Below are 15,494 nucleotides of genomic sequence, written 5' to 3' on the forward strand. Positions count from 1 at the left end.
AAATGGGCCACGATGTTACGGTGTTCCGGTCGAAGGGGGTTCTCTAATTAAGTCGACACCACCCTGTGACGACAAGCCCTTTCTTCACGTACCACGGTTGCAGTTGGCGGCACCCTCATCACTCCCTAACTGTTGTTCGGTGACAGAAGGTTCACTCCTAACGCTTTCTCCGGTCATCATCCGTTGTAGAGTGACCGCGCGTCTTTCCGTCGGGAGTGCGACGTTTCTGAAAATTTTCTCGCCATTTCGGCGAAGGTGGATTGATCGTATTACTGTCACACGTTACCTTCAACTGCAGTTCGGAAATGATGGATTAGTGTTCCGTGTCGTCCCGTGAGGCGTTAAAGTGTGCCGAACACTAAATGGGTTGATCGATCGATCGAACCCGGGCTAACGGCGAAGGTCTCTATCCGATAACCCGCAGTGCGCGAATCATGATTGATTTCGTTAAATCCGTTTTTTCCATGATCCTCATTAGAAACTAACTTAATTTTTCGTTCTGTTTCTTCTTCCCGTTTCTCTTCCGCAGCTTCAGTTCCAGATTGTTTGAGGCACTCAACTTGGATGACCAACTGACGGTGGGCGCGGTGGGCTTGTTGTGTTTATTGGTGGCCAAATTTACAACCGAATTTACAACGAAAAATAACCTCTCCGTGTGTGCCTTTTTGCTGCTCGTTTTGAGAGCCCCGATTCAGTTCGTTTGGCCTGCGATTTTGGGTATTGTCGAATCATATTCACACAAAAAAGGAAATTTCAATACTTTAGTTTGAAATACCAGCGTCGCTTCGCTGTACTGAATGGTCGTTGGAGAAGCTCACATTGGAACCCGTCGCCATATCGCGTAGAACCCGGCCAGAGAACGTCGGCGAAAATGCCCCACGCTGAGGCCGGCCACCAGTGAAGCATAGAAGCATAACACTCGGGCTCCGTCTGCTGCTCATGCAAAGCAGTGCGGCGTACGAAGCTACAGAGAATAGACGAACACAAATCACACCTGAGGAATCCATCCATCGGCGAATTGGCTGTAAAGAAATAAATAGCGAAAGGTGGTAAACGCGTCAGAAAGAGCGCAGGAGACTCGTGAGCGCTAGAAAAGGAGCTCCTCCAGGATTTGGTCTGGTCAACGGTGCGCGTAAAATCTACCACCGGCCCGGAAATAGCCACAGGAGCGAAAGAGAGCGTGTGCAGTCTCTCAACAACGGAATAGACGCGGCCAGGCGGGGCAGCACTTTCCCGAGCTTTTGAAGGAAAGCCGAAGCAGAGCATCGGGCAGCCACAAGAACGCGCTTTCTCGTTCCATCTTTCCGCGAGGCGAATAAAAAAAACGGAAGAACAATGCTGAAGTTTATACGCGGCAAAGGCCAACAACCTTCGACCGAGCGGCAGAAGCTGAACAAGGAACTGTTTGCATTCCGTCGGGTAAGTTTTAGTTTTGTTTAGATAGCCTGGTCTGGATAGTTTCTTTGGGCGAAGTTTCCGTCGACCAATGTCGAATGTTTGTCGTTTCTGCGGAAAGTCGTGTCTCTCTTTCCTGGGTAGCCTCGGGCCCGATGCATTGTGTCAGCATTGACCGTGGAGGACCACCGGAAGGCCGTGTTACATTTGCGCAATTGACGTAGGTCTTCATGCAAATTGCTTGTAACCGCCCCGAGCCCGTAATATCAACAGCAGCAGAGATAGGAAAACTCCAAGAACTTGCCCTTCGGTAGGTCACCCGCAAAGACCACCGATAGGGACGTCTGAACGAGTAAGGTACTTGGAGGTTTTGCTGTACACACCTTGTAGAACCACTGGTACGCGATAGGTTTCAAAATGGAGACAACAGAAGCGGGTTCAAGGGAAGTCAGTCAATCGTTTAATGAAAGGTTCCCGGTAAATCGGCAACCATAACTGATTAGAACAAAACCAATACCGTGGCCTAATGGGGCAAATGGCCATAGTCAAAGGTTTGTTAGTAGCTGAAGTACATTACACTTTCGTTTAATGATCGCTTCTTTAAATAGGCTCGGAATAAGTCTCAAGGTTGCGCGATGTTCGATTGCATAAATTGCTCGTGATCTGCAACTGTGGAATAATTAAAGTCGAACGCATCAACGCAACAAGAGCTTTCTGCTTGCCTGTTTCCAATAGGGGGATGACGCGCAATAAAAGGGATGAAGATATGGGCGTAATTAGATCCCGCTGGACGCAGGTTATTTAACGAAACTAATAGATGAGCGATCGGAGGTTTACTACGACGAATAAGGCTTTATTTCCCACCACTCGAAGTATTTTTAAAAGGTCTTTATAAAACATGAACCAAGTGAATCAGATAAACCCAGGTTTGCATAATTACGCGATCAGTCGATCAAAAATCTGGAAACCGGTCACACCATTTACACACGCGTTACGCACCTCCACGTGGTGGGTGCATTGAGTCATCGTCGGCGGTTCTCACTGTAAAGTGAGGCCGGTGTCCGGCCGATAGGTGCGTTGAGTCACTCCGATAAGCCTGGGCGCGATATTCTGGTGTGTGCTACCCATGCGTGTCTTACCTCGTTTGTGCGGGCTGCTAGTTCCAACATCCATAGATATCGTACGGCTTACACCTTGTGACAGAACGCACTGGCTTCGCGGTTTGTGAACTCTATGTCGCTAAAAGACATCATGCATCAAAAACTCACACTGCCGGGGCCTTCTATGGGAGCTTTTCGCACCCCTACGTCACCTGATGTGGTCGTATCGCACTTTGGGACGTTCTACAAACTAGAAGAAAAATACTTGAAGGCTTCCAAAAAAAACCAACGGAAAGCAAATCGCGCCCCGTTAATAATGCCTCCTAATGTTGTGACCAAAGAGAAGGTTAATTAAAAACCGCCACAGAGAATTGTCTCGTTCTCTTTATCGCGATAGGTGTGTGTTCCGGTGTAGAGCGGGTTGATAAAAGAAGAAAAAAAACCCCTTGCCTACAACATTGCAACATGATACTCGAGGGCGTTTATCTGCTTATTGTCCGTTCGCGATGCTTATTGTTTAAGGTTTTCCCATCGCCTACAGAGGGCGAATTGTGGACGCTGGGAGCAACGCAACAGAGACGGGGCCTAGAACATGCAAATGTGTTTAGGATACAGTAGCGCAAAGCTTTTTTTCTGTCGTAAGTAACTGATTTCAGCGACAGTAGAGGGTGATTTTTCGGGGGGCTCATTGTGCTTGCGGGGGGTAGGGCGCACTTGATCTTCGAACCGCCCTTTGTCGTGTTGAGATCGTAGCAATACTGGTCGAAATCAATATGGATTATGTTCCACATATTTTACTCTATGCACTTCTCTTTCGGAGTCTCTTCTTTAACACAGGATGTTCGATAAAAAACAAGATGTCATTAAAAAAATGCAGCCATATCTGTTGGTTTTCTTTTATCTTAGAAAAACGGACCGAGGCATATTTATATCTATTAGTTTTTAACAGTTGGAAGGTACGTTCTTCCTCTATCAAACGCATCTAATTTATCGCAAATTGGATGACAGATAAACAAGTTATGCGGGTTTAACTGTCAGTAGATGACGTGTTTTAAACATGAAGCAAAGAGCCAATATTTAATTTTGTTACAACAAGTTTATGGTGATGACTATATATGAGTAGAGCAAACGGTTTTAAGAGTTTGGAAAATTTTAGGATCTGAAGAAAAGAAAAGTTTGTGCTCGTTTTGTTCCGCATGACTTAACAGACGGCCTAAAGAAAAGAATTCGAAAGACATGATTAGAACCGCTCAAAAGGACAACAACCCTCCGTATTCACCTGATCTGTCACCTGAGGACTATGTCCTATTTCCTCAGCTTGAATTGGCTATGAAAGGATCATCTTATGACTACATTCCACCAATTCAAGCGGCTTTAATACGGCCCTAAATCTACTGATACATATTAGGTTGGCTAAAAAAAAATCGACGTTTTTCGCTGGTCCCAATACTCTAACAGAAAGCTACGCGAAATTTTGGTTTCGTTAACCCGTTTGAGTTATTTTTGATGTTAAAGATGCACCTCGTACAGACAGACCGGTCGTCGAAAATGTTGATAAAATCACAGAAATAATCAAAGTTGATCGGCATTTTAGTACTCAGAGGATACGCCAGGAGCTAAAGATCAATAATCGAACAGCTTAAAGCCATTTGCGCAAAGCTGGATTCACGAAGAAGCTCGATGTTTGGGCGCCACCTTATTTGCACCAAAAAACATAATGGCTCGAATTTCCATCTGCGCAATTTTGGCCAAATGGAATGAAATCGACCCATTTCTTAAACGGACGGATACCGGGGATGAGAAATGGGATACGTACGACAATATTGAGCAAAAACGATCGTGCTCTAAGCGTCTTTAAGCAACTCAACCGCTGGCAAAACCAGAACTAACGGCCAGGAAGGTTTTACTGGTGGGACTTGGAAGGAATGGTTTATTATGAATTGTTTCCGTGTGGCCAAACACTAAAGTCAGATCTCTACTATCAAGAACTGCACCGTCTGAAGCTAGTGATTGATCAGGAACGGCCAGAATCGGCCAACGGAAGAGGTTTTGTGTTCCACGAGGACAACAAAGTGTCACACACGTATTTACTGACTCGCCAGAAAGTTCGTTACCTTGGTTGGGAAGTTTTATTGCATCCACCGTATAGTCGGGTCCTTGCTTTAAGCGATTGAAACCCTTTTTCGCGGATTACAAAATTTCCTGAATGATGAAAAATTGAGATCAAAAAAGGATTGTGAAAATGGATTGCTCGAGTTTTTCGTCAATAACGACACAGGCTTGTTTAAGAGAGGCATTTTGAAGGTACCTTTTAAAAAGGCAATACATCTTTAAAAAAAACGGTGCATATTTGACGCACATCGGACAATTGAAAGTATCTTAAATAATGTATGACTTTTTCCCCAACCTTATATTAAAAAAATAAGATCTCATTATTTATCGAACATTGTGTATGTTCCAAGCGCTAAAGGAAACACCAGATGTGTGTGCAAATGAAAAACGAGAACAATATAAACAGAACTCACTGTGTTCACTTCTGCCTGGTCCGCAAACGAAGCCATTTCGTTCGTACTGCAAATTTATTACCCATTGCATCGGAGTAGCATCGAATTGAGCAATACGGCGCATCGGGTCCGCGGCACCAGTGCTGGTGGTGTCCAGTGTGCTGCACTTGTTAACCTTTTTGCTCCCGATCGCGCCGGCAAATAAATTTCTTCCACCTCACTGGAGTCACTGTTTGAGGTGCATAAAATATAACCCCCCAGCTTCCACTTTATTACACAAACCCTTCTTACGTGCCTGGTTAAGGTGACCACCACAAGATGCTGTGGCTGCTACACCGATCTCGGCGATCCTCGCGTCCCGCTGTCGGGCTCTGGAGGAATGCCCCACATTTCGGGGGGGCCTTATTGCGGGGGCCGATTCAAAGTGTGGGCTGCAGCAGGGAGCCCACGCAAAGAGCCCCAGCGACAATCCTGCGGCGCTGCACCGTGAAATCAGATCAGCTCCTCATCGCCGTCCGTCCAACGTAGCGGAGAAAGAAAGAACGAAACAATGCGCTGCCCGTTCGATGTCCGCCAGAGCTTGGAATCGCTCCGTGCGCTGGGTTAGGTGTGGTTCCTCGGCCGAAGCCAAGAATAACGGTTCTTCTTGAACTGCCGCACCCAACGCCCAACGAACAACTCTTCCCTTCCTAGGTTGTCTTTCTATTAATTTCGTCTCGCACACGTCGCGGGCCGCGAAGACGAGAAAGTGCGCGCGAGTTGGCGGCGCACCAGGAAAGGTAAATTACTTCTGGCTTGACGTAGTGACGTAGCACACGCGGACCCTAATGGTGTTGGTGGCTTTTTCCACTCCGCAGTCCCCGGCTAGAAGATGCCTCGGATGATAAGTCGCTGTGGTTCGAAGAGAAAGGTCACTGGAACCGTGGCTGGCACCGGTTGCACACCACAGATTTTAAAACAAGTCCTCCTGTCCGTGGAGAATGGAACGGTCTCGGAGAAGCGCGCGCTAGCCCGAACGAATATCATAATTGCAACATTAAGCCATTGAATGTCACGATTTTCTGTGCCCGGCCCGCGATCCTAATCCGCGAGCGGCGGGGTTGTGTAGCCGCATCGAGGCGGCGCACCTCTCTGCCACGATGCACCGCAGTCCGGTCCACAACCGGCATTAGCTATGCTTCGTGCTCGAGAGAAGGTACCGTTAGAGAGAACTTCAATCACGGTTAGAAGAAGTTCTGGTCTTTTGCTGGCGAACCAGGACGGTCGTTCGTGTGTGTGCCACACCTTTGCCAGAGTTTCCCGCTTGGCCACACCCTAACGTACTGGAAAGTCAGGACACGAAAGTGTTGCTCGTGTTGATACGCTTTGTTGTGCGCCCGCGAGATGTGATTTACATTAGACGCTACCGGGTTCTCTTTCTCTTTCAGATTTGGGTGCCTCGGGGCTTTTTGGTTTCGGAACAATGTTCCGAACCCGTTTTATCATTGATGTCACAACAGCAAAAAAAACACGAGGCGTAATGGCCGAGTGACAGAGAATAAAAATTGTCGCGCAAATAAAAAAAAGAAATCATAACAATAATGCCAGCGGCGTGGCACCTGCGTCGTGTATGTTCGGTCGGGTGCGGTCCACTATCACCAATGCGTAGCCCCATTTTGTGGCCACTCGGTACTCGGTGTTGACTTAAGATAAGAGCCGAGAGCCGAAGTACCCAACCCTTTCGTGCGCGCGCGCGAGCACCTCTATTGGTTTGTTATCAAACCTGCTGTCCCCAAGGCATATTGTCGCCCAAGGATGTAGATGAAACCTTCCCGAGCACACGACGACGACCTCCCCGAAAACGAACGCCTGTTGTTTGACTTGTTGTAGAGCGCTAGTAACTTAAGACCCGTGTACTTGGTATTGAGAAATTGCTTTCCTCTGTGTTTCCTTTTCGCACGGCACTTGGCGTGTGCTTATCGATTTGCGAATGAGGAGGGTTGCTGCGAGCTCTTCCGGATCCCCTTATCGTCGGCCGGTGAGCGAAGGGTAGTTGCTTTGTCCTCACAGGGTTTAATCATCGAATGTGGAAGAGCACTCGCCCGCTGACTCCTTTTCTCCATCGAAGGGTTTACAACTCCGGCACCCTGGCTGACTGGCTGGCCGATATCAGCTTCTTCGATCCGTCTGTCCCCTTATCAGCAGCTCACCTGCTGCGTGTTAGGGCGTTTGGTGTGTTTACATAGCGATAAATCTCCGCACCCCTTTGGCCGTGTTTTTTTCCACTGTTTATAAATCTCAATGTCCGTAGCCCCGGGCTCCGTGTCAAACTTTGGCGTCGCAACATGACTAAGATGGCGGCCTCGAGGAAAAGCTTCGTTTGCTTCGAACCCCGATAACCGACCACCGGTGGCGGCGGGCATTGGGTCCGCGCGTAGCAGGTACAATTGTAAAAATCCCAGCCATTCTTGCGGTGCGCTGCCACCGCTATTTCGAAACGGCCACACTCTGAGCCGCAAGGGTTGCCCGCTAGTAAACCTGATTGCGGCACCGGTTGTGGTCTTTGGGCAGGCATACTATGTGGGGAGCAGGGTTGTTTGGTGAGTAACGCGCGCGCGCACGCTGAATGACTTTCGGGAGAGCACGCCCGAAGTAATTAGTTTATGGCAGCCCAACTCGGGAAAGAAGAATTGGGGCTAATTCTCGGATAGGCGTTGTTTAGGTTACGCGCAGCGCAGCTGTTGCAGCATAATTTTTGGTACGCATTGCGCTACCATGCGGGGCGGTCCCAATGGCTCGTGGAATCAAAAGCACCATCGACGAATCAAAACTTGGCCCCTTCCTGATCGATTGATACTTTGAACGATCATTTTTGCTTTCGTGAGCGGTCTAAAATGCCCTATCGCCTTTCATTAACGTCCGTTTCATTTTTTCCCTTTTTCCAGACGGCCCAACATGGCTTTCCCCACAAACCGTCCGCGGTGGCGTTCGATCCGAAGAGTAAGCTGATGGCGATCGGTACGAACAGTGGCGTGATCAAGGTGTTTGGTCGACCGGGCGTCGAATTCTACGGTCAGCACACGTCGCCGACCAACAATCCGGCCGACCTGATCGTCCAGATGCTGGAGTGGATTCCCGGCACCGGGCGGCTCCTGTCGCTGAGCGCTTCCAACCAGCTCGTGCTCTGGGAACCGGCCGGTACGCTGCTGGTCGCGGTCAAGCATCTGGCGTTCGATGGCAAGCTGAAGAAAATTTCCTCCCTCTGCTGTTCGTACCTGAAGGACACGGTTTGGATCGGGACGGAGGGTGGCAACGTGTACCAGTTCGATGTGCGCAGCTTCAGCGTGAAGGAGTCGGTCATCTACCACGACGTGGTGCTGGAGCAACTACCCACGGCCTACAAGCTCAACCCGGGTGCGATCGAATCGGTCAAACAGTTGCCCACCAACCACAACCACCTGCTGATCGCGTACAACCGGGGATTGGCGGTGCTGTGGGATCTCGAGGCAGCCGGCGTGAAACAATCGTTCATATCGCCCGGCCACGGCCAGAGCGTGGGACTGTTTATTGACCCGGACGGAACACAGTTCACGTGGTACCACGCGGATGGATCGTTCGCAACCTGGGACCTGGACAGTCCGATACCGCCGGAAAACCAAAAGTACGTCCCGTACGGTCCGGATCCGTGCAAGGCGATCGACCGGTTGGCCCGCGGGTACCGCGGGCGCCGCGAGCTGGTCATCTTCTCGGGCGGTATGCCGCGGTCGGCGTACGGCGAGCATCAGTGTGTGTCGGTACACTGCAAGGGCGGTGCCAAGGTGGCGTTTGACTTCACCTCGAAGGTGATCGATTTCTTCGTCACGTTCGACGACGAACGCCCGGACCAGGCCCAGGTCTTGGTGGTGCTGCTCGAGGAGGAACTGGTGGCGTACGATTTGTCCGACGAAACGCTGCCGCAGATCAGTGTCCCGTACCTGCACTCGCTGCACGCCTCGGCCGTCACCTGCAACCATCTGGTTTCACAGGTTTCGGCTGAAGTGTACGCCAAGATCAAACGGGCCGGCGACGCGCAGCTGGCGGACTTCAGCGCAAACCCGTGGCCCATCACGGGCGGTATTGTACCGGAGGAAGGTGGCGACGGAGAACCTTACTTCGCGCCAGACGCTCGGGACATACTGCTTACCGGGCACGAGGATGGATCGGTGAAGTTTTGGGACTGCTCCGGAGTGTGTCTAACGCCGCTGCTTCACGTCCGGACGGCTCCGCTGTTTAGTAACAGCGACGAGGAAGCATTCGCCGATAGTGCACTGAGCAACTCCACCGAGCAGCTTGATGATGGTGAGCCTCCGTTCCGGAAGGCGGGCCAGTTCGATCCGTACTCGGACGATCCGCGCCTGGCGGTGAAGAAGGTACAGCTGTGTCCACAAACGGGCACGCTCGTCATTGCCGGTACGGCGGGCAACGTGGTGATGGCCAACTTCGAGTCCGGGCTGGGTGCTTCGTCCTCATCATCGACGGCTTCGTCCCAGGCAGACGAACCGGTTGGGCCGCTGCCGGTGACTGTGATGAATTTGGTCAGCGATCGCGATGGCTTCGTGTGGAAGGGACACGATCAGCTGAAGGTGAAGCGCCAACTGCTGGAAGAAAATGAACCGATCCACGAGGGCGTCCACTTCACTGGCGTGCTTCAGGTGCTACCACCGGCCGCCGTCACGTGCATTGCGATGCAAAGCAAATGGTCGCTGGTTGCCGCCGGTACAGCCCACGGTCTGGTGCTCTTCGATTATCGCAACCAGGTGCCGGTGCTGCACAAATGCACGCTCAATCCGAACGGTAGGTGCACGGCAAGGCAAAAGTTTTGACATTGCATTTCCTACATACGTACCTTTTCTTACTTCACACGATACAGATCTTACCGGTGCCGGGGAAACTCTGTCGCGCCGTAAGTCTTTCAAGAAGACACTTCGCGAATCGTTCCGTCGTTTGCGCAAGGGACGCTCAACGAGAAACAATCCGAGTTCCGGCGGAACGACCGCTGGTGGTGCTGCGGGTCACCAGGGGCAAACCGAACCTCGCCCCGTTGAGCGGCAGATCGAAGCTAGGGCGGTGGACGATGGAATGGGCTCGATGGTTCGCTGTTTAACGTTTGCCCAAACATTCATCACCAATCAAAATGTCTACATTCCGACGCTGTGGGCCGGAACGAATGCGAGCTGTGTGTCCGTGTTTGTGTTGAACTTGCCACCGAAACCAGCTGCACCGGCTGCACGCGGCAGCGGTGAAAATGAAGAACCGACGGCGGCCCCTGCAACCAAGACGGCCCCAGTGACTGGCAAGCTGGCGAAGGAAATTCAGATGAAGCACCGAGCACCGATCATCGGTATTGCCGTCGTCGATAGTGTAAGTGTTGATGTTTGTTGATTTTTGAATATCCTCAAGTAATTGCGCCTCGTTTTCTTCTTCCCTTCAGAATGGAGTCCCATTGGAGTTACAGAACGTTCCCGGTCCGGCTCCGCATCGGGTGCTGATTGCGTCGGAGGAACAGTTCAAGGTGTTCTCTCTGCCGCAGCTGAAGCCGGTTAACAAATACAAACTGACAGCCCACGAAGGAGCGCGTGTGCGGCGCATTGCCTTTGCCACGTTCATGTGCACCGTACCGGTGACGCAAGTACATTCCAGCCCCGCAAAGAGTGTGCCCAAAGCGGCACCAGTCTCGCCAGCGCCAGCAGACCAATCGGCGACAGCTGGCGATGGGGCTCCAGTGGTTCCAGGGAACAATGAGCTGGTCTCCAGTGGGGGGGTTCCGGACATAACGACGCACTGTGAAATCAGTCTTCTTTGTTTGACCAATCTGGGTGACTGTCTGGTACTGACCGTTCCGGAGTTGCGCCGTCAGCTAAACTCGGCTGCCGTACGCCGGGAAGATATCAAGTAAGGAAACGGCCAGAAGACTACACGTGAGTGTGTATCGGAAGGATACTGACCTCCGGGTCTTTGTTTCTCACTTTCCCAGTGGCATATCATCACTGTGCTTTACCACCTACGGCGAAGCACTTTACATGATGTCCTCATCCGAGGTGCAACGGATCAGTCTGTCCGCTACGCGAACCGTCACGCCTACCGGTATGATCGAAGTCGAGGATTGGGCAACGCCTGTGGATGGCACTGCGGAACAGCAGCAGCAGCAGCAGGCTGACGACGAGGGAGCTGAGTTGCATGAGGATGCCAACCAGCAGGATGCATCGTCAGAGCGTGAGGTCGGTGGCGGTGAGAGACACGCAAAACGCACCGAAAGATCGTCCAATCTGGGCGCCCCTCACTTGCTGACGAATGGCACGTCCGAGACACGGCTAAGCAATGGCGTCGGTGGTGGTGATGAAACTTCACCGAATAAGGCCAACGAAACGATTTCCAGCTCGATCGGAGACATTACCATCGATTCCGTGCGCGACCATCTCAACTCCACTACGACGACCCTTTGCTCGACGACGACCGAAGAAGTTGTTGGTATGTGTGTCGGAATAGGGGAAACACATCAGCCCCCCGGTGGGAGATTATGTTATGTCTCTCTTTTTTCGGTTACTCTCCAGGTCGCCTTTCAGTCTTGAGCACACAAACAAATCAGTCCTCGTCCACGGCTAAGAACAGCGAAGTATTGAGCTTCAACTCTTCCAACTTCAGCGACCTGAAGGGTATAGGGTAAGTGCACCATGTGCCACGGATTTTTAGACAACGGTCTTTAATCGTTACGCCGTTAACGTTTGCCCCCTACAGCGATACGACAGAGAAAACATCCAATTCGGCGATCATCAAATCGATCATCACATCCGTCAAACATTCGTCGAACGTTTCCAACGGTGACGCAAAGGAACAGAGCAAAACGACAACAACGAAAACGACGACAACGTCCTCGACGAGCAGCGCCACAAATGGAACGGATCGGGATTCCGTTCCACCGCCACTACCGACCACGGTGCCGCCGCTCATAACCGTGCTCCGAAAGGAGAGCCAATTTTAGTGTTTGTCACTTAAAGACGATACGCAACGCATTTGCGAGCGAGGGTTAGGGTAGAACGCGGAAGTTTCTTTTTGCTTGGGCTGTCACGACAAAGTATTAGTTTAACTCTACTTATCACACCTACGAAATAGTGCCGTAGTTAAAGAAGACCTTCATGCACAACTTGCTCCACCACGCAGAGACCGCCGAAAGAAGTTTCACAATCATCTAAATCGTAGCGTGCTATGGATCACGATCTACCCACCACGATTGCCTTGTAATGTGTAAGCCCGTAAGACCTGCACTTGGGGGGCATGGGCGTCGTAAGGAGTTTTTGCACCGTACAATTCTAACTTGCAACGATTGACGAAGATTTTATTGCTACAATTTTGATTGATCTTAAGGTTGGTCCTCCACGAGCATAGATATTTTACGACCAGAACTTTCGGCAAGCCGCTTCTTGGTAGTTTAGTGTACATTTTATATTCTGTCTCCCCGAGGGGCGCGTTGCGTTCGTAACTTAAGTGTGTGGCCGGGTACGCGACGGCAGGAGGTTAACGAAAATTCAGGTTTCAAAACAAAAGAAATAAAGCATTTTCTATATTTCGGTCATCAAAACGAGCACACCGCCGGACCGGGCCAAACCGCTTGACGATGATCAGCACGAAGGCGCAACGACAGACGTGTCTTTTTCCAGTCGCGCAGTAAATGACAGTAAAAGTGTGGAAAGGAAAGGCCTTTAAATAAAAAAAACGAAAGTAAATGATAGATTTCTTAACACACCGCGTGGTCCGCGCGGCGTTAGGCAGACATTTCTTAACCTTATTTTATCTATGTTTTGTTCCTAGTGTTAAAGATTCCCGAACCGTTTTCGTGCGAACACGAATCGAAAAGTTGAAGTATTTTTATGATCGTTAAGGATGACGATGCTGATTCAGATTCAGAATTAGAGATAACAGAATTACGGCGCTGACAATACACAAACGATTTACACTTAATAGCATCGTCGCCACAGAGGGACAATGAGCGAAGGACGGTGTGTGCCGAAGTGGCAAAGAGAAGCAGTTTATCGACGTTTACATATGCTTGATTTTAAAATGAGAAATTATATGAACAGCAGATTTATATATACATAACTTTATCTTCCTATTTTGTACGAGCCGAGAAGAAATCGGAATGGAATTATACATGTCTATTTAATCGGTTAGAAGATTGTTTGGGTTTTGCTTTTACGTTTTCATTTGTGTTGTTTTCTGCTGTCCGGTTCAGGGAGTTCAAAGAGTCCGAAACATATGTTTTGCTTCATACATTAAAAAGACTTCTTCGGTTTTCGGTAGATGGTAACGATCGCCGCTGAAGTGGTCTTCCCCAAGAAAGTTGTAACAGAGAGATGTTGGCAGTTTAGCACCTCTTCAGTTTAGCACCTTCACGCCGATTCGTCCGCTTCGACACTAATAAGAGAATCGTCCACCGAACGACTACTTGGACGGATAGATTTTGAAAGTTCTCTATTCATTGCTCTTTAAAGATGGATGTCCCGTGAGTTGACAAGTAAATCACTTGAGCATCATTTGGCTTTCATTATCTGGTGGTTGTTTCACGTTCGTTTCATTTTCGTGTATGTCCTAGGACAGTTTTTTTTTTCTTTACGGTGTTCTGAAACGGTTCACTGCATGACCCCCAAGGACTTTCGCTATCCAATGTGTTTAAAATCCTTCTATTGCCGCTCGATGTTAGAGTACCAAAGTGTCGCCTGGGGATCGTCTAGCGTCCAAACCACTATCGCCATGCGTGACGATGGAATAATATATTTCTGTGAAGCGATAAGCGATTGTAGATAGTGTTGGTTAATAAAAACATAGTTACAATCTGCCAAACAACGGAAAGATTTTGTACGTGATCATGTTGGCCTTATCGTGGCAGCCTCAATGTCACAGATAGCTTCCGGGTCTGAACATGCGAACCCTTTGAAAGCTTTCCCGTTGGATTTGAGTTCTGTCAATCAATGCGTAAAAATTCAAACAATACCATATTTTTTACATATATAAACATTTATTTATGAAATGTTTTCTCCACTTTTCCATTACAACGCTCCACAAGTTTTCCTCTTGTCTCTACCAGGCTCATAATATTCATATGTGTCACGGTATGTCCGAATTCAAAGTGCATTACACCATATTAGATAGTTCCCCATTTCCTATCGGTTTGTTATACGTAATCTAGCATTGTTTCGTTCGTTCAATCGTTTGTGCGTACGTTACGTTCTTATGGTTATATTCTCCATCTTTCTCTTTCTTCGTGAGCTCAGTAGTGGACATTTTATAAGAGCAACAACCGAACACTGCGTGTTAGGTGTCGAGCGCTTTTCTCAACAAATCAGCGGTGTCTATCCAGTTGGAAGCCATTTAGTGTTTCCTTCTTTCGCTCGAGCTTTTATCACTGCTTGGTTGCTTCGCAATCCAGAAAGTGCAATCTATAGTTAACGAGCAGTTTTCAAATTTATTTTGGCACGCTAGAATCAATAACCCAACAATGAACACACAAGCTTACTGTAGATGGAAATGATGAGCGAAATGAGCTGGTGTTTCTGCAACGTTTCGAACAGCAATACAAAACCGGAGCGCCAACGTAAGAATGCCACCATACAGTCGCCTCTGATGCTAATAATTTCCTTTGCTACGCCACATTCGGGATGATTTTCTTCGTTTAATCGTTTCGAGCTGTGCGTTTTTGCCTTTTTGGAACTCGTGCCCTTTTTGCAATGCTCTCACTAACACCTCGTGTGCGTTTACCTACAACCATATCCATTAAACAGACAAGTTTTAAAAATAATAAAATAGTTTCATCCCTGTTTATCGTTTGCATCTCTACGTTGCCACAAACAAACGTACATCGCCTGCGATACACCCGAGCGATACGTTTTATAATATCCTCCTCCTCGAACCTCCTTTTTTCGATGATTTTTAATGTAATTTTTATGGTTAGTCACAATCAATCAAATCGGATGCGTTAAAAAAAATTGTTTTTATGATGTCGAAGAATTATGCCCCTTCTTTGCGGAAGTGTATATATATAAACGTCTACCCAATTTTCCTTAACTTTTAAATTTGCAACCATTTGTTTCGCTGTATTTATTTTATATTTGCTTAAGACTTATTTTTTAATTTCCTTCTCCATTTGTTTCGCTAGTATCTTGTCACTATGTTCGTTTTTACAGAATAGTTAAGATGCCTCCACCGTATCGACACCTGTTGTTTTTTGGTTTTTGCCTACCGGTCGGTTGATAGAAGTACGCTCGAACTAACTCACAATTCACTTTGACATGACTAAAGCACACACAAACCATTGCCTACATTCGCGCACTCCACAACATTCGGATTGTCCTTCCCGGGTTGGCAAATGGTTTGGCATCAAGAAGCTACGACTCTCCACCGGGGGCCACGATAATGACTGTGAGTAAGTACGATCATACTTTGGGCTCGAAGGGATTTTTTGTGCAACAACATCGACGACAGCACG

General features: G+C 48.8%; 1 protein-coding gene across 4 annotated transcripts; it reads left to right on the top strand.

The window, feature by feature from the left end:
• The first annotated feature begins 1,335 nt into the window (after positions 1-1,335).
• LOC128274720 (lethal(2) giant larvae protein) lies at positions 1,336-13,130 on the top strand. Of its 4 annotated transcripts, XM_053013009.1 has the most exons (10): positions 1,336-1,388; positions 6,776-6,782; positions 7,924-9,472; positions 9,512-9,811; positions 9,888-10,378; positions 10,449-10,909; positions 10,992-11,222; positions 11,274-11,485; positions 11,569-11,677; positions 11,753-13,130. In XM_053013009.1, the coding sequence occupies exons 1-10, from the start codon at positions 1,336-1,338 to the stop codon at positions 11,994-11,996; spliced, it is 3,657 nt and encodes a 1,218-aa protein (XP_052868969.1). In that variant the 3' UTR covers positions 11,997-13,130. The 4 variants fall into 4 exon arrangements, with proteins under 4 accessions (XP_052868969.1, XP_052868968.1, XP_052868967.1 ...); XM_053013008.1 differs by lacking the exon at positions 6,776-6,782 and having other exon boundaries at positions 1,336-1,419; XM_053013007.1 differs by lacking the exon at positions 6,776-6,782 and having other exon boundaries at positions 1,336-1,419; positions 10,992-11,485.
• The last annotated feature ends 2,364 nt before the right edge of the window (positions 13,131-15,494 follow it).

The sequence above is a fragment of the Anopheles cruzii genome, chromosome 3 (genome assembly GCF_943734635.1).
Source record: "Anopheles cruzii chromosome 3, idAnoCruzAS_RS32_06, whole genome shotgun sequence".
NCBI classification, from domain to species: domain Eukaryota; kingdom Metazoa; phylum Arthropoda; class Insecta; order Diptera; family Culicidae; genus Anopheles; species Anopheles cruzii.